General features: G+C 38.9%; 3 protein-coding genes and 1 pseudogene across 3 annotated transcripts; 2 read left to right on the top strand and 2 right to left on the bottom strand.

Annotated features, from left to right (window-relative positions):
- Positions 1-518: 518 nt before the first annotated feature.
- On the bottom strand, positions 519-2,376 carry LOC135644741 (bidirectional sugar transporter SWEET14-like). The gene is made up of 6 exons (XM_065162614.1): positions 2,189-2,376; positions 1,787-1,823; positions 1,486-1,696; positions 1,258-1,419; positions 1,055-1,174; positions 519-970 (listed from the first exon to the last, which is right to left on the bottom strand). The coding sequence occupies exons 1-6, from the start codon at positions 2,238-2,240 to the stop codon at positions 707-709; spliced, it is 846 nt and encodes a 281-aa protein (XP_065018686.1). The 5' UTR covers positions 2,241-2,376; the 3' UTR covers positions 519-706.
- A 4,573-nt stretch (positions 2,377-6,949) lies between these two features.
- Positions 6,950-12,231, bottom strand: LOC135644068 (probable protein S-acyltransferase 7). The gene is made up of 5 exons (XM_065161483.1): positions 11,783-12,231; positions 9,985-10,167; positions 8,401-8,697; positions 7,920-8,153; positions 6,950-7,834 (listed from the first exon to the last, which is right to left on the bottom strand). The coding sequence occupies exons 1-5, from the start codon at positions 11,879-11,881 to the stop codon at positions 7,301-7,303; spliced, it is 1,347 nt and encodes a 448-aa protein (XP_065017555.1). The 5' UTR covers positions 11,882-12,231; the 3' UTR covers positions 6,950-7,300.
- Positions 12,232-16,403: 4,172 nt separating this feature from the next.
- LOC135644971 (glycerophosphodiester phosphodiesterase GDPD1, chloroplastic-like) lies at positions 16,404-18,879 on the top strand. Its single transcript, XM_065162973.1, has 7 exons — positions 16,404-16,786; positions 17,185-17,244; positions 17,322-17,402; positions 17,484-17,684; positions 17,761-17,856; positions 17,929-18,125; positions 18,206-18,879. The coding sequence occupies exons 1-7, from the start codon at positions 16,457-16,459 to the stop codon at positions 18,432-18,434; spliced, it is 1,194 nt and encodes a 397-aa protein (XP_065019045.1). The 5' UTR covers positions 16,404-16,456; the 3' UTR covers positions 18,435-18,879.
- Positions 18,880-19,527: 648 nt separating this feature from the next.
- LOC103993453 (pyruvate dehydrogenase E1 component subunit beta-1, mitochondrial-like) lies at positions 19,528-24,248 on the top strand (annotated as a pseudogene).
- The last annotated feature ends 411 nt before the right edge of the window (positions 24,249-24,659 follow it).

Here is a 24,659-nt window from a genome sequence, read left to right as displayed (position 1 = left end):
GTGTTGCAGAACAATTTTGCTGCTTGATGGTAGATAAGCAAGAAAGATGGTAAATAGGCAGTCTAATAATAAGCTTTTCGTAAGGTTCTGAAAGTTGTCTTGCCGCCGTTTCTTGGTTACTTCAATCATTGTCCTTTCAATTGCCCTTTGCTGCATATGATTAACTTTTATTGGCCTGAAAAGAAGTAGAATTCCTTTTCTTTCTAACCCATGAAGAAGTCAATCTCTGCTGCCTGCATGTCTCTCGAGAGAGGGTAAGAAAAAGTAGGAAACATAAGGGGACTCTTTCTCATCACACACACACACACACACATACAGATTCGGGGATTAACGTTTGACTTCGGGGCAAGAATTAATGATTCGTATTGTTTGAGAAAAAGTATGTGAGAGTTGTGTCTGAGAATCGCTGCTTGGAGTTATTTATTATGTCATCAGAACCCACCCCACTAGCCATCTTGCTTGGGATTCCAGCAGCATCGGAGGGAACGATGATGAACATGTCGCTATGTGTACGAGCGTTTCTCACAAAGTAGTTTACTAATGCGAAAACGATAAGTAGACACACTGCACCCTTTTGCCTTCCTTTTGATGATACAAGTGGATGGAAACTCAATCTTTTATAGTCAGGACAAGACTAAAGCCTATGACGTGGAGGAATTTGATGGAAGTGATGTAATGCTGCGACATCTTCATTCGAGGCCATGCTTCATACTGCGTCAATCTCAATCCCTTCTTCGGCTGCCATCTTTGCCTTCTCTACGCCTTCAGTACTGCCCTCACTCGCCTTCTTCCGGTGATCGTTCTCCTCGACGCCGGCCTGCAACTCCGAAGCTGGAGCTATCGCCAGCTCCGCAATCCTGACGATGTGTTCGATCCCCGCCGGCTCCACGACGACGTTCTTCTTCTTCTTGTAGACTATGTAGAGTACCATTTGTGCGACTCCAAATAGGAAGCCCAGCACGTTCGGGAGCTGCTTTGGCCAGAGAACAAGGTGTCAGGGAAGCATATATATATATATATATCACACACGAAACAGGTTTTCAGTCACGATCACCTGAACATAGATGTCCTTGGTGAACAGGCCGTAGCCGAACCACGCGATCGCGCTCAGCGTGAGGAAGAAGGAGAGGTAGAACGGCAGAAACTCTACGCTCTTTGTACGGATAACCAGCCTCTGAACATTTGATTCAATGAAGAGCATCAGTTGGATCTGTAGCAAGATTTTACCGAGACCATAGCCACCGTTTCAGTTCTTACTATGACGCTCAGCGGAGCAGCAAAGACACTGACGGAAAAGCCGACGCAGATCCATCCAAGCACCTTCAAGCGAATGGAGCCAGTGAAGAGTAGCTGAGTCAAGAGAATGATCGCGGCAAACACTACCACATTCAAGAGCACGAATATTCGCATAGACATGATCTGCAACTCGAAATGAATTAGTACAGTAGTCTATATATGGATGATCTATGTATGATGTATACTAACCCTAGTCTTCTTGGGGGCGTAGATGAGGTAGATGGTGATGTAGGCTGTCTCGATGAATACTCCGAAGGAGTTTATGGTGATGAGGAGGATGGAATCCGTCTTGACATAAGCGTAGTAGATCCACAGCATGCAGCTGAACACAGCAACAACGTAAGGCAGGGAGTGGAACCCTTCTGTTGATTTCTTCCGGTAAACTCGATAGAACGTGGGGCTGTGATGATGAGCAGCAGTACCGAGCGTCGTCACATTGAGGCAGCAAATCCATAAAAGTGAAATCAGAACAGAGAAGTGTGATGCTTACATTGGGGCGAGAAAAACCATGAAGGAGATGAGGTTGCCTGCCAATTCGTCATCCTTAGCTATCAGTAATATTCCATGGAAGAAGAGGTTTTGCATGAAGGAGTAGCACAAGTACGTAAGGAGTACTTGTGGAAATGTACATCTCATGATATTAATAGAGTAATTATACTCCAAAAAGAGACAACATTTATGCATGCACTCTTGTCATGTACAAGCTAATTACACACATTGCAAGGAAAATAGGCGATGAACAAGAAATAGAGAAGGTTACAGTACTTAGAACAACGTAAACGACAGTAGATTTGCAGACATGCCAAGATAATAACCTCATGAAAAGGGTTTGGAAGCTTGAATTGACCGAATGATGTGCAGAAGACAAATGAAAGAACAAATGAAGGATCACCTAGCATGCCGAAGGTGAAAGGTAAAGGGTGTTGCAGTGATAGGCCAGCCATGGAACCTCGAGGCAAGCAGAGCAGAAGAAGGATGTATCAAGGAACGAAGCAAGAGCAAGGGTCTTTCCCTCTCCCCTTGAGAAGGAAAAGAAGAAAGACAACCTTCCTCCACCTCCTCAGTTACTTTGTGTGCCTCCTTAGATACGAGGAGAAGGCCCATTTTATAGGAGAGATGGGGAGATGAGCATCATCCAATTTGATATGTGAGTGGGATGTCACTGTCAACAATAGCAGTTATGCCATCAAATGTAGATATCAAGATACCAGAGCTATATATATATATATATTTCAACAAATTATTAAGTTGTCCGACAGAAATGATTTTTGGTAGCTTTGTTTCATGAATTTCATATTCATGATTTGTTGGAAAACCTAAAGTTAAGATGAAAAAAATATGGAAAATATGAATCAAACATCATGTCATGCAATTCTTGCTTTTCTTTCAGACTCTAAATTTTCAGATCCAATAGCAATGTCAAGGCATAGGGGATGGTTTGATGCAGCACATATATAGTTGTTAGCACAATTGTGAAGCAATCCATCATTAGCATTTCATAAGAAAGCCAAGATGATTGAGTTGTGCAAGTCATAGAAGACTGCACAAGTGTTGGAATTAATTGCAGAGCAGTGTAGGTAGGTAGATGCAACATTTAGAGTCTCTCAGTATGATAGTAGCTAAAGTGAGTGAAGATTAGAAGTAGAGAGGAGACAGAGAAAAAGGTGAGAAGAGGAGACAGTAAAGATTAAAAAAAACATATAGAGAGAGAGAGAGAGAGAAAATATAAAGTGAGATACAAGAGAGCTGTTTACATTGAGATTAACAGTTGCATGAGCGCATGATCCATCCACCACCCTGTTATTGCTGACACTTTTTACAACTTGTTCAGAGAAGCCAACCACTCACTCTCACAAGAACAAGATCACATCTCGTGTTTTACTCCCCCCATGATCTCTCTTGCCACCTTGTCCAAAATTATCTCAATTCCTTTTCCAGCATGAATTTTTTTTTCTTTTGTCCCCCATTTACTCATTAGTCAGTGGCATAAGATATGCAACTCATTTTGCTGTTCTTGAGAAAAGATAATTTTGTTGTGGAAGATGAGATTAGAGTCTTTCCTGGAGTTTTTGTTCAGCCTAAGCTACCCTATGCATATCACAAAAAAAAAAAAAAAAAAACCATAAAATGTGAGCTTCATTTTTTTTTCTAGTTGTTGATATTTAGAATCTGAATACACAAGGAAATGTCCCTCCAAAATCCCAATAAGTTCAGTTGAGTTAACTTTTCCCATTTGTAGGCAGATGAAATTTTTGAACTTTCTTCAAATCTTTATACAAGTTTAGTCAGCATAAATGATATACCTGAAGATGTTAGTGTCTAATCTTACTAGAATTTGCTAAGAGTATCAGAATCAAAGGTCCTCTTCACTTCTGCTGCCAACATTCAGTGGACTACTCTTTTTCCCTTATTGTGTCCTCATTAACTTACTTAACCGTGAAGCCTTATTCTATACTATTTCAAGGGAGGTGAGGGACAACAAGCAAAGACTTGTTCCTCTTTGTTCTCTTTCTTCCAGTAGTTTGCTCCTGTGTACCCTATAGTATTTGCTTGTTTGGTTTGAAAGCAAGAGTTTGAGTCGTTTATATAGAAAGACTGGTTGAGAAGGATAAGAGATTTGTTTTGGCCATAATTGTGTGTAGTCCCCAGTCTTGGTTTTCCCCCATCTTCTCATGCATCCAACAAAGCTATCTTAATGTCTTCACCTTCTCTACTCAAACTTACCCATGCTTTTTTGTTGTTGAACTTAACTGAACCCAAGAAAACAAGAAGATTTCTTGTGATGGTTTTCAGTTCTAGCCAGTGAAAGAGGCTTTTGCTCAGTGATCAGTAACCATGCTATCAATTGTAGAGGAGGATCAAAGTCGATGAAGCAGTATGTTGAACTGAAATCATTTAGTGGGTGAAGTTCCAATCGATGTGGCAACAACATTAGTCCTCACAACTGGGAAGATTCTTGTCGCTTGAGTCTTACAATGTAATGCGAATATGACCTGCATATTCTTGCCCATTACCAATGCCATGCTTTTCATCTCCAACGAAAGCTGTGGCAGTGGTTACCAAATAATCTGCCGTAGACGATAAGAACATGAATAGCTCTTTTCGTAATATGTGCTCTCAGTTGTGGACCTATGAATTGGAATTACCAGTTGAAGGCCAGCACTAAGTGTCCGGTTTGACATTTAACCGTGTGCGTGAAATGGTAATGCATGATCTTGTAATGATGTATATGGGGAGCAAAGTCAACCATCCCATAGATTCCAGTTCCATGGACACCTTCCCTATGAGGACTGAAGGGTGTAGCAGTCTTGTACTCCCAGAGTCAACGTTGGGAAGGCACCTTGATCGAATCAGGACAAGTTAGGATTTGGCTTTTGTGTTCTCCTGAGACAGATCTTTGATGCTCGGTAGCTATCTGAAGACAGGAATCCTCGCAAAAATCTCTTCATGCTTCAACTTAAAACCAAATTATTTCTTTTGCGTGGTAAACAAAGGGGAAGTATGTTAATACTGCTGTAGAACAGTCGACTTATATGTATTATGTTTCTGAGTAAAGGACTGAGCTTAATATTTTCATGACTTGCTGCCGTAGAAGAATACAATGGAGGAGGAGCACTGAAGTCCTTCGGCTTCCACTTGGCTTTGTCCATACTCTCACGCGGTCTTTTCTTTAGATGCATATATAGGGTGGCCTTGTGATGGTATGTTGGAACACTGTATCATTCTGATACAAAGACATATGAGACTGCAGGAGAAACATATCTGTGTCCTTTTCTTACTGACCTTAGATGTGTTGGAGATCCCTTTGTCCTTCTAACTCAGTACCATTTCAGGGGGATTCAAGAATAATAATGCGACCACTTGAACAAGTGGGAGATGGGTGGAAGCCATGAAGCTCGTCCTCTCTTTTCTTTGTCAGGAAGCCATGGGTGGTTAATGAAAGCTGGAAGTGCAGGCCTGTGTGGCCTTTGCCAAATCTTCCTTAACCCAGCACTCTGGATAAGGGTGGTGGTGTTCAAGGTCGTCTAGGGAGGCCAGAGCGATCCAGCTCACACTTTGCATTCTGAGGCGAGCTTTAGAGATCCCCCGGAAGGTCCTCTTGATCTGCCATTTCTGCATCAACAACTGCAACTTGCCCACTGCGGCATCGCCCACTGGATATGGTTGCATGGAGACTCGATAAGCCTCTCATCATGATAGTAATAATGCATGGATTACGTTAGGAAAGGTGAGATCGATGTGACATCTTGATGAGCCAATCTCTGAGCTCGCGAGTCATGGGAGATGATGCAGAGCATGTGGGAGGCCACTACCGGTGGGGTGGTGCTGTTCCTCCCTGCCATATGACGTGCTCCGCCTTAATGAATCTGCCGAGAAGGCGGACGAGCAAGACAACTAAAGAACAAGATTCAAGTTTGGTCTCGCCGTCCGACGTAAAGGCGGCGGCCATCCCAACACGACTCGTGCCTCCGCTCGTACGAGGACGCAGCGAGTCTGCCAATGGGAGCGTGACGCGTATAGGGAATTTTGGGACGGCAGGTCGACAAGGGCGCGGGCCGGTACGGACTCCGTACTGGCGGTGGTTGATGTGTCGGAGGCGAGTGGAGGACGGCTGCCGCCCGGTTCTGTGCGTTGGTTGTGGCGGTGGGGAGGATGTCCACGTGGGCATAGGCGTGCTTCTCTGATTCCGAGGCAAATCCTACGTGGAGATTCTGTCAGGTCATAGCATTTGCACGTGACGTTTGCTACCGTGTACAGCAAAAAAAAAAAAATATATATATATATATATATACAGACACACACCCGATTTTAATGGAAACAGATTGATGAGACTACTAAAAAACATCAACCTGTTACAGTTGCTATTTAATTTTGGAATCATAACAAGCAAATATCCACTAATTTCATCTATCGGATTAATACCTAAATTAAGTTTGAGATATCTTTTAGTTTCAATGTCTTCTCTTCCTCCCAACACATATTAACGTTTTCTGTACATTCACATACAAATCCACAAATTGATCAAAGGAAAGATCCATAGATAATCAAACAAAAAGTATATTACATATAAATTTAGATGAATCACGGTAGTGAAGTCTTTTTTTGTAAAGACAATAACTTAAGTTGCGATGTTCTTGTTTGACTTAAGTTCATAAATGTAATTCGATAATTTTAGACCTTGATAATATAAAATACCCTTAATTATCCTTTAATCTTCATCTAGCACATAAATAGTTCTTAATAATTTCGTATAGTTTTACCCTTCAAGATGAGCCCAAAAGGCCCACTATTATTTTTTCTACTCCTCGATCAATATAAGATTAATACGAGTCAAAAGAACATTTTAGGCTAAGAAAATTTACTCCTCAACTCTGTCCCAAAGGCATGCACTTGACCTCCGTCAAACAGATCTCAAAGAGGTCCTAAGCAGATAAGACTGAATCAAGTGATGAGGCACTTCAAACCAATTACCACTCAACCAACATCAAGAAATTGGATTTCCTTCATCAAGCCATAAACATCTTCGATATCCAAGCTTAAAGCACCATTAGTAGCATGTTGACTAAGAATCCTAACAATATCCCACATTAACATCAGAATTAGAAAAAACCCACGTGATGAATCATGTCAACAGGAAGAAGAAGAAGAAGAAGAATGAAACCTGAGGCAGGACCAACTGATTACAAGCTCTTCTGAAATCACAAATACAGGTATGTATATACATGCCAAACAAAGGAGTCCAGTCCGTGACCAGTGTCTTTAAATGTCAAATTATGAGGACACCAATTGCGGCATAAGTTAAAGGAGAAGCAGAGGTAGAGAAAAGACTGGAAAACACAAACCAAATTACAAGACAACAGTTATCTAGAGTTACAAATTATGCAACCCCCTGGGTAGCTCACAAACCAAATCACATGAAGATACAACAGCCCTTTCATAATGCACATCCTACATCTACAAGATTCCAAACCTCAAGTGTGTGTGTCCCTGTCCAAATACCTCACTAGTTTCCTGTGGCAATGTTGCTGCTACCATTGCCACTGGCCATCCTATTCGTTTCCCCCCTTGCAGCTTCCACAGGCTGAAGCTCGTATGTTCTCTCCCAGCTCCCACCTCTGCCCCAACTTGAGCGTCTATCGTGCAATGCAGCTTGCACTTCCATGCTCCTTGTTGAAACTGCCTCTCTGCTTAAATCTGTGGATGCTTCGCCAAGCTCACGAACCTTGTCATCCTCTATATTTGCATTGTGTAGACCTTCTTCCAGATCACCAATCTGTGTGATTGCCCTTAATTCATCCCATGTCACAGGCTTCCTACCCATCTCAATGTCACTCACTGCTTTCCCCATGTTTGGACTCATGAAACCTCCACCTGTAGAACGTGGTTGAAAACGTTGTTCTTGTGGCACCCTTGCCCGGAATTTGTTCTTCGAGGGAGGGATGCTTGTAAAAAAGATCTCTTTAAAATTCTTGACCACCCCTCTGTCATATGGGTTAGCTCTCCGATCATAACGGTATCTGAAGTTCTCATAAGTTGTCTGGCCAACAAACAAAGAAATTGTCGAAGAAAATATTCAGAAGATACTTATCAAACTTCTTACAACCAGTCACTTGGAATATTACCTGATTGGTACTCATCAGATATAAGTGGAAGACTGAAAGGCCACCCACGAACCAAACAGATAAAAAAGTGTAGACTATGAGAACAATGGAAGCTAAAGTCTTGGTCATTGCTCTCCAGATAGAAATTTGTTCCGCGTTTCTGATTTTTACTATGTACACCCAACAAAATCCAAAGACATAGAGGCAGAGTAAAGTTGTTGAGAAGACAAACATATAGAAGAATCGATAGTTCCTCTGTAGTTAAAACAACAGGCATCAGTAATAGCCAGAAGAAATAAACTCCCAAAAGATCATCTTTTGATCCAAAGACATCTTTGTCAAGAGCAATTAATTCAAATAATTCATACTAGTATTCATCTAGCAGGAATGGATTGCACACAGTTTTAAGATTTCATTAGTCTCTCGGCGAATTCACTTGTTAATTTAGTGCATATTGGCATAAAAACAGAATCAAACATTTGCATGAGAATTTGCAACTTACAAGCCCAATGCATTGTCCAACCCATGGGCAGTGATGGTCGAAACGTTCAACGCAGTTATTGCAGATCGAGCAATGAGAGCAACGAGGAGGTCGATAGAGCATGCAAGTGTCACAGTATTTCACCTTCACAATTATCCCATTCACATTTACATCCTTTGTCCGTGGTAAGCGTAATTGTGGAGTTCGGACACCTCCAATTTCAGTATTGCCCTCAAAGATTTCGGGTTCTGGAGGATGTGCATTACGAGGTACTATACCCGGATCTCTACCAGAGGCAAGAAGGAGAAGTGTTAAATCCTGAAAAGCAAAGCCCATGTCATGCTTTTTATCTAATAGATATTTTATAAAAATTTTATTGAATAATTCAATGGAAATCATAACATTTTTTCACTTGAACAAAAGAAAATAGACACCAGGTAAAGATTAAAATTAAGTGGTTCATGGAGGTTATGGATGCAACAAATGACAAAACAGTTAAGATGTTATTCCATTTTTTAAGATGTCTTAAGATTTTTAGAGTAGTTAGTAGACACTTAAAGAACAGAGAATATTCCATGTTTTGTAATGTACATAGAGTGAACAAACTATAGCCTAGTGAACCACTTGCTCAAAAGAAATAGATAACTAATATATTAAATTAAAAGATTGTGAAGTTATACTTGAAGAAAGATTGACTATAATGCATATGTGACTGCAATGGACCGGCTTTCAGTTTTACCAAGCTTGGGCAAGAGCATAGGCCCAAGTGACTGAGATGAGCTGGGTCCAGATATTAAGATAATAAATGCAAGCCTAAATGTGTACTTAGATAAGATAGGCCAAATGGATCTAGACTAGATCCGTGAAAATCCAAATGGATCTAAGCCAGATCCATGAAAATCTAACTGAATGTAGCCTAGATATATTTGCATGGATCAGGACTTGATTTTTGCAAATCTAAGCTAGATCCAAGAGTTTTAAGGCTTCATTTGTGGATCAAGCATCAAATCCATCAAGGAAAAGGGCCTAAATACTAACCTAGATTCATTAAATAACTATTGCAATATGTCCTTTATCATTTGCAAATAAACAGAGAGCAATCATATTGATTAGTTCAGATTTAATTGATTTTGATGAAAATGTGGTTCGCATCTTGAAATTAACTTTCTACTTGTTGAACTTGAGCGTCCCCTTGAGGATTTGAGTGAGATTGGATGAGATTTTAGAGGGATTCAGAGAGAATGAGAGGATGAGATGCCAGATAAATTGAGAGAGGAACTTTTGCGAGAGATTAATATAGAACCTAATGGCCTTTTTTTGCATCCAAGAGCCGGATAGTGAGGTTGCCGCCTGATTCAAGCCTATTAACAGTAACAAATCAAGCAGTAAGCCTAGTTTCTGGCTGGAAACAACCACCCGTAATACCAAACAGGACTGGACCAGGTGGTTTAGCCTGGTCTGTGTGCTCATTCAGGGGTGAACCCGTTGGTCCCATTTTTTAAACCATGTTAGAATCTATAGATTTTGAAAGCAGCATCCAAAATAAAGCAACTAGATACAAATAAAAAAGTCATGATAAAATGACTAAGATGAAGAAATACTTACATATAAGGTGAAAACAATAGCTGCAACCATTACCGGTAAACCTAGAGTAGTGGAAAAATCATCCATTAGTTTTTTAGCAACCAATGCACAGAAGATTGATACAGGCGCTACAATCATGAATATGGTGAGGAACAATGATCTCCCATCAGGACCAAATATAAACCTTCCTTGAAGAAAAAATATCTGCAAAATATATAGCAAAGATATCAATTAATGACCCCTAATATTAATTTTGTGGTAAAAAGAAATATTTTCACATAGTTGCATAAAATTATTGCAACTCTTCAACTAAAGAAGTCAAAAGTAACACAGGCAAATGGCAGACAGAAGTCATTCCCCTTAAGAAAATAAAAAATACAGTATTCACAAAATTTATGCAAGAATTGATTCAGTGTAAACTAGTATTTATTCAGTATCACACAATGGCAAGACTGTTGGTCGGTACAAATGTTGAATGATTTCATACTTCTATGATGCAAACAGAAAATGTCCTAATCTTATGATGTGCTAACAGGTAAAGATATGCTGCCAGTATTCACAAAATTTATGCAAGAATTGGATCGGTGTAAACTAATATTTAATTCAGTATCACACAATTGCAAGACTGCTGGTTGGTACAAATGTTGAATGATTTCATACTTCTATGATGCATACAGAAAATGTCCTAATCTTATGATGAGCTAACAGGTAAAGATATGATGCCAAGCAAAAATAGCCTGGCTAACTCCTTTCATGTTTAGTTTCATATAAAATATGTACTAATTCATTTCATCGAATCAAGAGATGTTTCATAAATAGTCATCATAAAAGGACCCTAAGATTCAAAAAAAGGTTACTCTTCAGTTTCTCTTGATTGTAAAGATGATTATGACACCTTCGGTCTAGCTGTTTAGTATACGAACTATAATCAATTTCAGAAGTTCATTGATGAAATATGCTAGACTTAGTTAGGATTACACTAGGCTGTATATCAGTATCTAATGCATCATAAGTACAGTAAGTTTCTTCACAAGTGTCATAATGATTCAAAATATACAGAACAGGAAACTGAATGGATAAAAGAAACCCGAAACAGTCCTCACTGTACTCTTGAGTAGATTTTCCTTTCAAGCGCTATGCTAAAGACCAGAGTGCATGCAAATTAGCATCTTGTATGAATCAGAGTAAACCTCGCAAAAAAGTAAGCATCCTAACAAGCATACTATGTTATGATTATTCAAATGTAAATGCAGGAAGAAGCAGTGAGTTGCACTGTTCTACAAAATGTTTTTCCTTCATTTACGGTATATAAATCTTATTTATTATCGTTGATAATCCATTAAAATGACAGCATGCGGCATCGACACAGAAATTAAACACCACAACAGAATTCCACATTCAGTGACCAACAAGGAACTTGCTAGATCAAATTATTAACCAAATCGTACACTAAAAGCATTGCAGTTTGGTTATCATTCATCATTACAATAAAAAAAGCAGTCAAAATCAAGAAACGTAAACTGCACACAAGATGTAGACCTAAAAACGGGCAGATTCAGAAGACACTTCAAAGAAGCGGGTGACACGATCGCAATTTCTTCATCAAAAATGTAAATTGGAAAGAGAATCTAGATTCATATTTTAAGCGCAGATTATGAATGCAGCGCATACGACAAAAAGAAAGATTAAAGCTTTAATTTCCCATTTCCTCCGCCGCAGAAATCACGTTTATGTTCCTGAACAACAAGCCGCCTACGGTTGCCTAATCCAGCTGGAGAGATGCGTCGGTAAAAGTTGGAGGAAATAGATCTACACTTACGTTGCTCCCCTTCCAGACCTGGTACACTCTCGGGGCCTCCGCGCCCGCTGCGCCTGCGGCGGCGAGATCCGGACCCCGAGGAGGCGGGACAACATACATTGGTCCTCACAGGCGCCTCTAAACCACCTCCCTCCACCCTCCGTAGAAACCTCGGTTCAGCACCAAACCGTCCGCCGGCACCCTAGCGTTCCAACTCGCCCCGTGCCAGAAACAGCCACCGCATCCGGCACTCGCCTCCTCCGCTACGAGTGGTTCCGCTGCTCCACCGCCGGCCACGGCCGCGTCTGGTGGTTCGCTTTTGAGCCTCCGACGAGATCACCAGAGAGATCGCGTAGAGAGAGGCAAGAGGAGGAGGAAGCGGAGGGGAAGCGTTTCTCCTTCGCTATTTTGCGTTGGGTTGGGGCACAGCTGTTCTGATATAAACAGAAAACAGGAACCCCTTGAGATCCCGAGCGACCGCCATGTGGTGAGACAGCGAGCAGGATCGCCTTTCGGGAATCATTTCTAGCGCAGGGGGGAATCAAAGCCATCCAACTTCTAACTATATTATTTAATATCCTTCCCAACTCCCATCATGCCAACTGTTATCATCATTCTCATCACATTGTATTATTATTTTCTGTTGTGCAATTACATATGATTAATTCTGTATCAATCTTGGCCAAAGTTTTCAAGTAATTTATACTTACTTTTAGATTGGAATACAACCTAAAGTTTTCATATTAATTACAATTGTATCTAGTGAAGCTAAAGTAAGTTATTCTAATATGTGAAGTCATTCGAGATAAAAAGCTTATTGGAGTCTATTCCGAAGGTATATTTTTATACTTGATCTTAAAAAGATAGTATGATATGTAAAGATTTGATAGAGAGAGTGATTTATAATCGACTCGAGCTACTTCTTAGACTCAATATTCCTATGAATATTTTATAGGAAGAGAGTTTATAATTGACTCGAGCTGTCTCTTGAACTCCCATTCGCATGAGTAAGTGGGTAAGAGTCGTCTTGATTTTGTCTTTTATGGTGCTTGTATAGCAATTAACTGATTATATATTCTTTATTATTTGTTCTTCCTTGAATAGAGACTTTTACAAAGTAAAGGAACCAAGAGTTTATAAGCCTCTAACATCATTTTTACCTTCAAATATATCTTTAGGGGCTCATTCAAAAGGGATAAAAACATACAGACTCATCCAAAATAAATAATTCCTCACGAGTCTTCTTGAACCAACGATGATAAAATATTGACTTATCAGAATAAAGGTGGGTCATAAGCTCGGGGCACTGATAAAAATATTTAGTTCCATTAAAAAGTAAGAAAACTAAAAACTTATAAGCCCTTGGCATCACCCTTATCATTAAAAGTGATTTTTTGGTTCATCTTAAAGGGAAAAATTGTATGTTTTTATGAGTCCTTGTGTACTATCCAATATATTATTTTATATAATCGTTATCAAAAATAGATAATGATATGATGAAGACAGTGGGCCTGGCGATGTCCATGTCCAACGAAGCCCATCTCTGCAATAATATAGCAAATAATATACATGATTAAACCGACTCAGTAATATAGTGAGTTATTCGATTTATTAATATATTATTGTATGATTGATAGTTCTCTCGAATCGATATGTAAACGTTATCTACACTTTTTAATATAATAAAAAAAATCTTAAAAAATGGATATATCTTTGACTTACGTTTTGGACTGTTATGCTTGTTTTTTATTGCCAAGATTGTGAATGTGTCCTTCCAAAGTTGAGTCCATGATCTATGTCTCTTAAAAAGGTTACTGTATTATGAGCTACACTCGGACTGTTATGCATGTACTTGTTTTTTTTTTTTTTTTTATCTTTTTTATAATATAATATATTTTAGCTGTAATTCTCTTTTTTTTAACATCTCCTGTAATATAAGGAAATGAAAGTAATCAATAATATTAATATAAAATATTATATATATATATATATATATATATATATATATATATATATATATATATATGTGTACATACGCGTGTGCGTGTTTATTTGGGAACGATATCAAAAATAATTAAATTAGTTTAATATAATTCTAATCTATGTGGTTAGAAAGATCTAGACATTTGAACTGATATCTATACAAAGATCGAAGTCGGATAGAATTTTTTAGCGCTTAAGTTAATAATAAAAATAAGATAAAGATCAAAGTAAATAATATTTAATCTTAAATTAAGGTGATACGATGGGTGTTTCATTATTAATCCAATTTGAAAAAATATTCTAAAGCTTATTAGGAGATAACAAGACGTCTTCTTGTAGTTGGTGGGATCGTTTCTTTCTCTAAGCCTTAGAGAGATATTTCCTAATGCAGCAGTCAAAAGAATGCCATAATGTAAAGCTGGAGGATAAGCACAGCAACCGATGCACAGCTTTCCGAGGAGCCCATAGTGTCAACTGCATTCTCCATATCTTATTCCTGGAACTCATGGCCACCTCCGTGGCACTGCATCATCCTTGACGAGGACGAGAATAATGCGCAACAGCCCCCCTCAAATAATGTCTGTCACATGTAGGGTTTGATAATTATGTAGAACAGCTCTCCCACCTTCTCCTGTGAAAATGGATTGTCCACAAAGCAGATAAGCTTCATCGCTCTCTCTCTCTCGCGCGTCCACCAAAATGTGTAGCGGACAGCAGGGATGACACCAACTGATGGAGCTGCTCCAGTCGAGACAAAGCATCAAATTGTTTTTGTTGTGAGCTGCTCCATCATTCACCAAATGATGGAGCTCTGACATAAGGCAACTTTACTCAACTTGAACATTCAAATCATGTTGCTGATGTATGTCTCTGTAAAGGATGTTGTGACCTTAAGGTGCAGATACAGCCATCCCCAGATGGCCTGAAATGGAGGTGAGATGGAACTTGCAACTGTGGAAGGTATTGATGTTACCAATTGGAAGGATATGAGAAAGGAAGCTATTTAAGTGGTTTAAATCACCAACAAACACCTTAGAGTTGATATTATACTTTCTCATATACTATACGTGGAAGCACAATCATCCATTCATGTTAGATCTGTGAGAGGGGATAGATATATCCTTAAATAATTTCTAGGGTAATTAAATCCACCTAAGTAGTAGAAGGTCTGATCTCTAGTTCTCTCACCATCAAAACTTCAAAAGCCAACCTAACTAAATAGGATTTTTTTTCCTTGTGCAAATTTATGATAAAAAAAATCATAATTTTTTAGATAAATTTAATTATTTTTAATTCTTGTATTTATGTCTTGCATCTTTATTCTTAGGTCATATAATATGTCATCTCGTTGTCACAGATATGTTACTCACTTGTTGAACTTTGTAGTTTATCTTATTGTTATATAATTTTTTTAGATTAACTTGTCCGAGTTGAGGTAATGGAATAATACTAAACAAGTTTAGGTAAGTTTTTTATGATTTGACATGATGTTGTTATAAAAATACAACTTGTTTCTAATATTATTCAAACAAATCCAAATCGATATACTGTAAAGGTTAAAGACCTTACTATTGTTTGAAAGTTTAGAATGCATGAAATTTTATGGTGATATAAACTTATGGTAAATGGTTGATTTTATGATTATAGTAATTCTTGCTCATATGGGTTTATAAATGGTTGTTAATGAATTTTGAGTTTGACTTTGAGTTTAATTGAGTGATTGAATGATGTATTGCATGATTATAAATTATACAAGTTGAACGAGAATTTAATACTCATAATGTTATCAATTTTTATGTCATCGATCCTTGGTTTAGATTACGGATGATCCATAATTTTATTGATTTAAAATAAGTTCACACCTCTTAAATACTATTTAAGGGTGTAATAGAGATGATATAAACTCAAGCATAAATCTCCGCACATATTCATTTTTTACATCAATTTTTTTTTTAAAATTATCTCGATGTATCTTTTAGAGAAAAATCTAAAGACAATCAAATATAAATATTTATCCTCACTCCCATTGGAGACCTATGAAGAATTTATAAATTAATCAAATCTTAAATTTCAAAATAAGTCATTTCCATGTTAAGATTTTTCATCCTCTAAAAATATTGTCCGAGTCCAAAATACTTGTCATAGCCCTACAAATTTTATCTATATTTTTTATTATAGTTAATATTGTATCTTGATTCTGACTATATCACTTCAAGCTTATCTTTTTGAAGCTGATCTATCAACCCATTTATGATCTTGAATTAACACTTTCAAGATTTATTCTTGTTAATTTCACGAGACATGAGATCATCGATGAGAGAGAGTGAGAGAGCTAGGGAGAGAAAGAATAGAAGGAGGGCGGCCGACAAAAAGAGAAAGAGAGAGAGAGAGAGAGAGAGAGAGAGAGAGAATGGAAGGGTGGCCAACTCGTGAATCCAAGAACGGGTTATTGGCGCGTTAATTAGTTACGGCGGATCACGTCCTGTGTCATCGGGTCAAACCTCGACATGCACGCGCCAACAGACGCCACCGCGATGTCAGCGGACCAGACCGTCGCCCTGCATCAAGATTCGCGCAACGCATCCACCTAACATGACGTGGCTCCAGGTCACGCGGCTTCCAGCTCCGCACAATACACGCATCTACGGATAAGATCCGGTGTCGCAAGGGAGGTGGGTGTCGGAGACACCCAACCTTCCTGCCGCTTCCCTCATGGCCTTTAAAGCGCCCCCGGACTCTCCTCCGCACCTGTGCTTCACCGGTTTCACGATACCTAAAGCACGTCGGTTTCGTGGTCCGACTGGGTTAACGATGGCTCTCAAGGCCGTCCACGTGACCGACGTCCCCAACCTCGACCACGTCCCGGTGAACCCCTCCATCCCCAGGGCCGCGAGAGGGTTCGTGTTGGTGGGGCACCGTGGGAAGGGGATGAACGCGCTGGGTTCGACGGACCGGAGAATGAGGGCGGTGAAGGAGAACTCCCTCCTCTCCTTCAACCGCGCCGCCCTCTTCCCCATCGACTTCGTCGAGTTCGACGTCCAGGTACAATTAGTCACCCCCCTTCTCCCCTCTCTCCCTCCCCGCCGTTACTTCGGCCGGTAGTCCCTCCGTCGTCGGCATCGTGGCACGCGGCTCGTGGAACCGAACCGGCGATTAATCGCCTTGTGGGGCCGCCGATTTATTTTTTTCTTGGTCTTCTTTATATCTTCGACTCCTCCGTCGATTTCTCGACGGCAATGCAGTGGAAATATAGATTTGGCGTCGATGGGTTAGCAGATTTCTCTCTCGATTCATATATATAGATTTTAGCACTCCGATTTTTAGGTACTGATTTATGCGTTCTTTTTTTTTGGGGGGTTTTCTTCGAAAATAAAAAAGGAATAGTGTGGGTGAGGCTGAGACTACTGTAGAAGAGAACCATGAAGTGTCATTTTTTGTAGGTGACCAAAGACGACGTCCCCATCATCTTCCATGACGACAAAATCCTCACCGAAGATGCTGTATGTATCTTCTTCCATGTCTGTCTTCCTCGCTTTAAATCATTGTTATATCTTCTTCCGGCTATGGATCAATGCAGGGTAAGATCTTGGAGAAGCACGTCACGGATCTTTACCTGGAAGAATTCCTTTCGTACGGGCCTCAGAGAGAGCCCGGCAAGGTCTGCTTCTTGAACGAGATCCGACAGCGATGAGTTCGCTCTTGCATCAATGTAAATGGCATGTAATTGATGTCGTTCCAGGTGGGGAAATCGTTGCTCAGAAGGACCAAGGACGGGCGGGTTTTGAGCTGGAACGTGGAGGACGACGACTCCCTCTGCACATTGCAGGAAGCGTTCGAGAAAGTTGATTCTCGTTTGGGCTTCAACATCGAGCTCAAATTCGTTGACCACGCGGTGTACCAGCTGGAAGATCTTACTCACGCTCTTGAGGCCGTCTTGAAGGTCTGCTCTAATTAACCTGTCCAAATGGGTTGGATCAGCAACGTAACGTGTTCTTGACTTGGCTGCTGCTCATCAGGTTGTGCACAAGCACGCAAACTGCAGGCCCATCATCTTCTCCACCTTCCAACCTGATGCAGCACAGCTGCTGAGGAAACTTCAATCGGCTCACCCTGTAACTATTATTCTACTGCATTCAACAACAGGTTTAGGATGGAAAACATAGCTCATGTTTCTTACAAACCAGGTCTTCTTTCTCACCAATGGAGGCACTGAAACATTTGATGATGTGAGAAGGAACTCACTGGATGAGGCTATCAAACTGTGCCTGGAAGGTGGCCTGCAAGGCATCGTCTCAGAAGTGAGAGGAGTGTTCAGAACCCCATCGACAGTGTCAAGAATCAAAGAATCCAACCTTTCCCTGCTAACTTATGGACAGCTGAAGTATGCTCGGCGATTCATTCCTTGGTTTAAGATTGCTGATCTGAACTTGATCCTTAACCCTGTCTCATTTTTTGCTGCAGCAATGTTCCTGAAGCCGTATACTTGCAGCATCTAATGGGAATCGATGGTGTGATCGTCGATCTCGTCGACGAGATAACAGAGGCCGTTTCGGATCTTACCAAACCAGCTTCAGCTCATGAAGGAGGTGAAAGCTTCTCCGGTTCGCTAGAACAGAGACAAAGACCCAACTTCTCGCAGCAGGAGCTCTCGTTCCTGCTCAAGCTTATACCTGAGCTGGTGCAGCATTAATGGAGTCACAATAGGAAATTGTATTAGAAATTATCCACACAAATGAAACAATGGAGATGAAAAGCTCCAAGAAAAAGAATCCTCAGTGTACTGCTCTCCAACTGCGACGATTTGGTGTCACAATTCATCATCCATTTTTGGTGTCTTTAATGCCCTAAAATATATCTTTAATTCACAAGAAAAAGATGAGAAACGAATGAATGATATTAAAATATATCGAATCGGATGAAGGCATGTATCTTAAGCCCATCAGTGACGAGCATGATGAAGGCAGATTCAACCTGAACTTGGAATACATTTCAAGCCAATCTCAAATTTGAGTTGCGAGAACTCAGTCGACGCCAGAAGTCTTTGTCTGTCAATTGGTGACGGACGGTGTACACTCCAATATTAAAAGATGATATAGGAAATTAGATTAAAAGAAACAAAAAAAAGATAAATTAATTGTGTTGTCGAATACAAAAAACACAAATATCTTTGCCCATCAAAATGTACTAAAAATAATACATAAAAAGTTTTTTATATATGGGCAAATTCCTAAAAAAACTCTCTTTTTTAGCTTTTCTCAATAAGTTTCCTCATTTTCATAATTCTCTAATAGCACCATTTTTTCTCTATTATTTTTTCTCCAATAGCTTTTCTCATTTTTCTCAATTTATTATTTTATTTTTTTTTTCTCTTTTTTTTTACCATTTTTACTACATATTTTATTACTACCTTATTATTTTACTACATATTTTATTATTTTATAACTCTCTTTTTTTCTATTAATCAATCCAATTATAATATTTTAAATAATACTAAAAAATCATAATGCAGTACAAAAACACAATGCTACAATATTATTTTCCTAGTATTTGTTGAAAATATTATTTTTATATTATGATAATATATATATATATATATATATATATATATATATATATATATATATATATATATATATATATATATATATATATATATATATATATATATATATATATATATATACCATTTCCAGTATATTATTCCCATCAAGATCGTCAGCGGCGGCGAACTCTTTCCTCGTTACATTACGTAACCGTCGCCGTCCCCAATCTCTTCGCTCCTTTTCCTCCTCTTCTCACTTCACGCCGCCTTCGATTTCGAGGTACTCTTTCTCCTCTGCTCCACTCTTGATTCCCTACGCTCATAGCTGTGTCCGTTCATCTCTTTTACCTTTTATTTTGGTGCCGACTCCAAAGTCGAAGAGCCAAGGGACTGAGATCTTATAGCCCTTCGTGGATTTCTTGTCCGTACTAATCTCCCCCTTCTTGTTTCTTAAGACTGATCGGATTGCATATCCAAAGCAAAGGTGGTCTCTTGTTGTGCCTTTGGGCGTCTATTACGATGAATCGGAAATGATTTTTCTTTCTCGGTCCTTCGATTGATAGGAAGAAGGGGGGGATCGCGCGGCGGAAGGTCGGATATGGACTCCTTGTTATGTCGATTCATGTGTCTCCGCTTTTGTTTTTGGTTGTTGGATTGGTGACATGTCTTTTCTCACATTAAAAATATGTTTTTTCTTTGTTTTTTGTATTTGTCTCTTTGAGAACCTTGGGCAGGCATTGCAGAAGGTTCTGCCTGCAGGATCGGTTTCGCAGAAGAAGTACACGACAGCAGCAAAAGAGGTAATGTTTTATACTTAATTCTTTTATTTGCATTTTCAGCTGATCCGTCAGAAAGAGGTGGCGATGATCTACTGTGAAGTACTGACTTGTATTTTCTGTGGTTTCTAGCATTACCAATTTACGGTTTTCCATCGTGTTTAATACTCTTGTTCTTTTGGGTTCTATTATTATCTTTGGCTTTAATATGCAGAATTTTCACGTAAATATTGTTATGTCAGTTACTTTTAGGTCAGTCTTTTAAAACCTGTTTTAATCTGACTATTAGATTAGATCGAATCTTCACTTCCTAAAGGGGCATATAACATTTGCTTAAACATTCTGTACAACCAGAACAAATATGTATTTTTGTTAGCTTAGATCACAGATAACTACAAAATCTCGGTGCTATGCTGTTTATTATTTATTAATCTTTGTCCTTGCTTTTGAACAGCATTTATGGAAGAACACACAACCTTATCTTATGCATCTCTTTCTCACAGATGACGGTGCGTGAAGCACTTAACTCTGCGCTTGATGAGGAGATGTCAGCAGATCACAGTTTTCTTGATGGGTGAAGAGGTAAAACATTGAAAATGGTTGTTGAGAATTTTGGTTTCTTGTGTTTCTTTTCTTGTTCTAACAAATCATTTACCTTGTTAGGTTGGAGAGTACCAGGGTGCCTGTAAGGTTGGACTGTAGCTTTGCATTTGGGAGTTTCTCCATCTTTTATTAACTATCCTGCACATGTTTTTGTTTCAACAAAGTGATGTCACTACCTCATCAATTGTCTATGATTGTAGATATCCAAGGGTCTTCTCGAGAAATATGGTCCTGATAGAGTAATCGATACTCCAATTACAGAGGTTTGCATAATGCATTTATTTTCTCCTTTTCAATGTACGTTTATTGCTTTATATTACCTCTTAATGTAGACATCTCTATTCTTAATCTAAATTGTATTTTCTGGTTGCAAGTTAGACATCTCTATTCTTAATGTAGACATCTCTATTCTTAACCTAAATATATCCATCTCATATATTTATCCGTGTTTGTAGGCTGGATTTGCAGGGATTGGTGTTGGTGCAGCTTACTATGGTCTTCGGCCTGTTGTAAAATTTATGATATTTAACTTCTCTATGCAGGTTAGAGTTGCTATTTCATATTCTACACAGTTGACTGTTTGTCAGTGATTCATTCCTGTCACATTATTGTTGAAATCATGGTAAGAATGGTCTGAACAAAGGTGTCCAAGTTACACTGTATCAAGAGTTAGGTTATCACTTGGCTGATCATCTGGGAAAATATTTTTCTAAATGATGAATGCTGATCAAAATGGCCATGGTTCTTATCTAATCTATCTAGGCTTAATAGGGAAGTCTAATTCAACTTTATGTGGATGAGTTGACATATGTTGTAATCTTCATAGTTGAGTAATATATAGATATAAATGTTGCAGAAAAGGTTCTCAGTATTTACATGCATGTGTACGTTCATGGTTGAGTTTTCCTTGATGACCATAACAAATCACTATGATGGATTGAGTTAATTTTTCACTTAGTTTCACATAGCAAATAAATATATGACTAAGTTTCAAAATTTGGGAAAAATGGAGACTCAAGAAAATTTGAAATAGTTTTATTGTGTCACTGGTTATCAAAATTGCACTGCATGGTTGCAGATATCACTAACAAATATCTCAAAACTTACAACCATGAGAAACTATGAGGAGGGTCATATGGGTACTTTGCTAATGATACAATTGTTGTTGTGTGGTTTGCATATAATATGCTCAATTTAATTTTATCGAAAGATTGTTATGTTTTATGCCTATCTTTGGTGATGCTAAGGATATATTGCTTGGTGTTGGATGGATAACAATTAATTTACTATTTCCTATTCTGTTGTTTCTGTTGCATGATAAAATTCTTTCCATAAACTTCAAAATTTGGCAATGTATGTGTAGTCAACTGAACATTGAACCTTGGAGTTGAGGACTGGTGAATTGAGTATTATTTAGCAACCAAATGTGTATGACAGACATATTCTGAAGTGGAATATATTTGGCTTTTGCGTGCTGCTATAGTTTTAACGTTATAAATCTTTAAACTTGTGTTGGAGGCGATTGATCATATAATCAATTCTGCTGCAAAGTCCAACTGCATGTCAGTGGGCCAGATATCTGTACCTATTGTATTTAGAGGACCGAATGGTGCTAACGCTGGAGTTGATGTTCAACATTCACAGGTGTCTATGGAACTAGATTCTTCTACAATTTATCATTTCTGTTATTATTGTGCCATACATAGATAGAGCCATTGTTATACTGTTTCATATTAGCATCCGTCATTATGGTAACATAATCAGCTCGGTGTTATGTTCAAAAGAGGTAAAGCTATTAGAAATCAGATATGGACCTGTGAGATATAGCATATTATTTTGTAGTCTTTTTAGAGTCATCATTCCACTTTGCATTTTCAATTGCACCTAGGACCTCAATTACCAAAGTATTTGTTAATAATGATTATTCTGGTTTATGAAGACCTATTAAACGTTTGCTTATCTTTTTTATTTTCTTGGGTAGTTGAATTGTCTTTTTTAGCAAATAAACAAAAAAGGAAGACAAGTGGCTGAGAAGTTGTCACAACAAAGAAGTTTTATTATTTGGCTGCATTAGTTCATTCACCCCTATACTTCTTCATGGTTTGAGAAGAAGTGCTCAAACATATTGGTGCTGGGCTTGCATTTCTTACTGTTGCTATATAAAGTTCGTTGAGTAGTATCTGATTAAGTATATATGCTCTGTAAATTCTTCAATCCTTCTCTTCTAGTTATTATAAAGTGGAAGGTGCAAGGGTCAATGCATAGTTCCTGTGTTAATGTAGCTGGACTTGGTGCTCAATGACGTAGAATTTTCTTGCAATCCTTATTTGTTATGCCACAATTCTTCTGGAAGTCAGGTGTATGTGCATGACTTCACTTAACAGCAATGGCATTTAATATGCAATGTTGAGTGCTTACAATGGGAACCTTACAGTGCTATGCAGCATGGTATGCCTACGTTCCTGGTCTAAAGGTGTTTCAGTCCATATTCTGCTGAAGATGCTCGAGGGTTGCTAAAGGCTGATATCCGGGAGCCTGATCCAGTTGTTTTCCTTGAAAATGAGCTTCTGTATGTAGCAGCCATCAAATTCTCAAATCATGTGATCTGTTAAAGCTTGATACTGAAGACATATTTGCATCTATATTTGGCTTTTCAGATATGGAGAGTCATTTCCTATTTCAGCCGAAGTACTTGATTCCAGTTTCTGCCTTCCAATAGGGAAGGCCAAGGTATGTTTTCTTGATGGTTACATGTATGCTAAAAATTCCATTCTATTTCAGTTAATTTCTGATTCACTTCCATTGACAGATCGAACGAGAAGGAAAATATGTAACAATAACATCATTTTCAAAGATGGTTGGGCATGCTCTGCAGGTGTGTAAAGAATCAGGATATTGGTCTGAATAAGTTGACTGATGGCGTAAATTTTGACTTATTGCTCCCCTCCTCCTTTCTGGCATAAATTTGAGAATCACTGTATTGGGACTTTTCAGCATCTCAACCTTGGCTCTTAGGTCTCTTTCTATCTCTCCTCGCACCACTAATACTAATTGTCTCACCTCATCTAACCATAAGAAGAAATGCATCACTTTTATGCTAGTTTTCACAATCTTTACTGGATGCTTCTGTTTAAACATTCATCTACTTTCTTTGAATGCATATTCAGGTTGCAGAGATACTTTCAAAGGAAGGAATCAGTGCTGAGGTAGATGACATAGTGCGTTCAGTAAAGCGTGCATGCTATCGATCGATCCTGATGGCTGCGACAACTTAGTTCGGTAGACCCCCAACACTGAGAAAATAATCTCCATTCTTTTCATACACAATATGTGACAGCAGATCTGAACTTTTTGCTTCTGCTGAAAGGCTGAAACTACCAACAATGTATGTAGCCATTGTTGATACTGTTCAACAATGAAAAAGTTCAGATCCTTGGAGTTGTTTCCTATTCGATCCTAACTTTTGATGAGAACTCATCATGTATATGTTTTTTTTTTTCTTTAGTATTACCTGTCATCTTAAATGATTAAGGTATCTTGTAAGATTTTTTTGCATTATTTTACCATCCAATTCTTTGTGAGTCGATTATGACAGTGTTGGCAATATGGGTTTGCTAGATGTAATCAAATGTGCAAGATGAATGCAGCATCCACTGCTCTAAGGATATCAACATACTCTGAATGTAGCATTTATTAAGGTCTTTTAGTATGCATCTATGTGTGAAGAGCAACGCTTGAGGGCAGAAACGTCATTTCCAGGCAGACGGGGTTCTGACACCCGAAGTGCCTGCCCTCGGCGCGTCGTGCGCGGCCGTCGCTGTCGCCAACCGTACGACGCCTGCGTACGTTCGTCCCGTCCCGACTCGGGTAACGATTGCACGACGTGGCACTGTCCTATACGGTTGCTTGATGACGGTGATTTAAGTCGGGACATGAAGTGCTCCCCTGCGGAGAGGGATATTTCCGGACAAGCAAATCATCAGCTCCACGTACA

Source organism: Musa acuminata, chromosome BXJ3-8 (genome assembly GCF_036884655.1).
Source record: "Musa acuminata AAA Group cultivar baxijiao chromosome BXJ3-8, Cavendish_Baxijiao_AAA, whole genome shotgun sequence".
In the NCBI taxonomy this organism is placed as follows: domain Eukaryota; kingdom Viridiplantae; phylum Streptophyta; class Magnoliopsida; order Zingiberales; family Musaceae; genus Musa; species Musa acuminata.
Note: the sequence above shows the minus strand (reverse complement) of the source record. Positions and strands in the feature narration are given on the sequence as shown.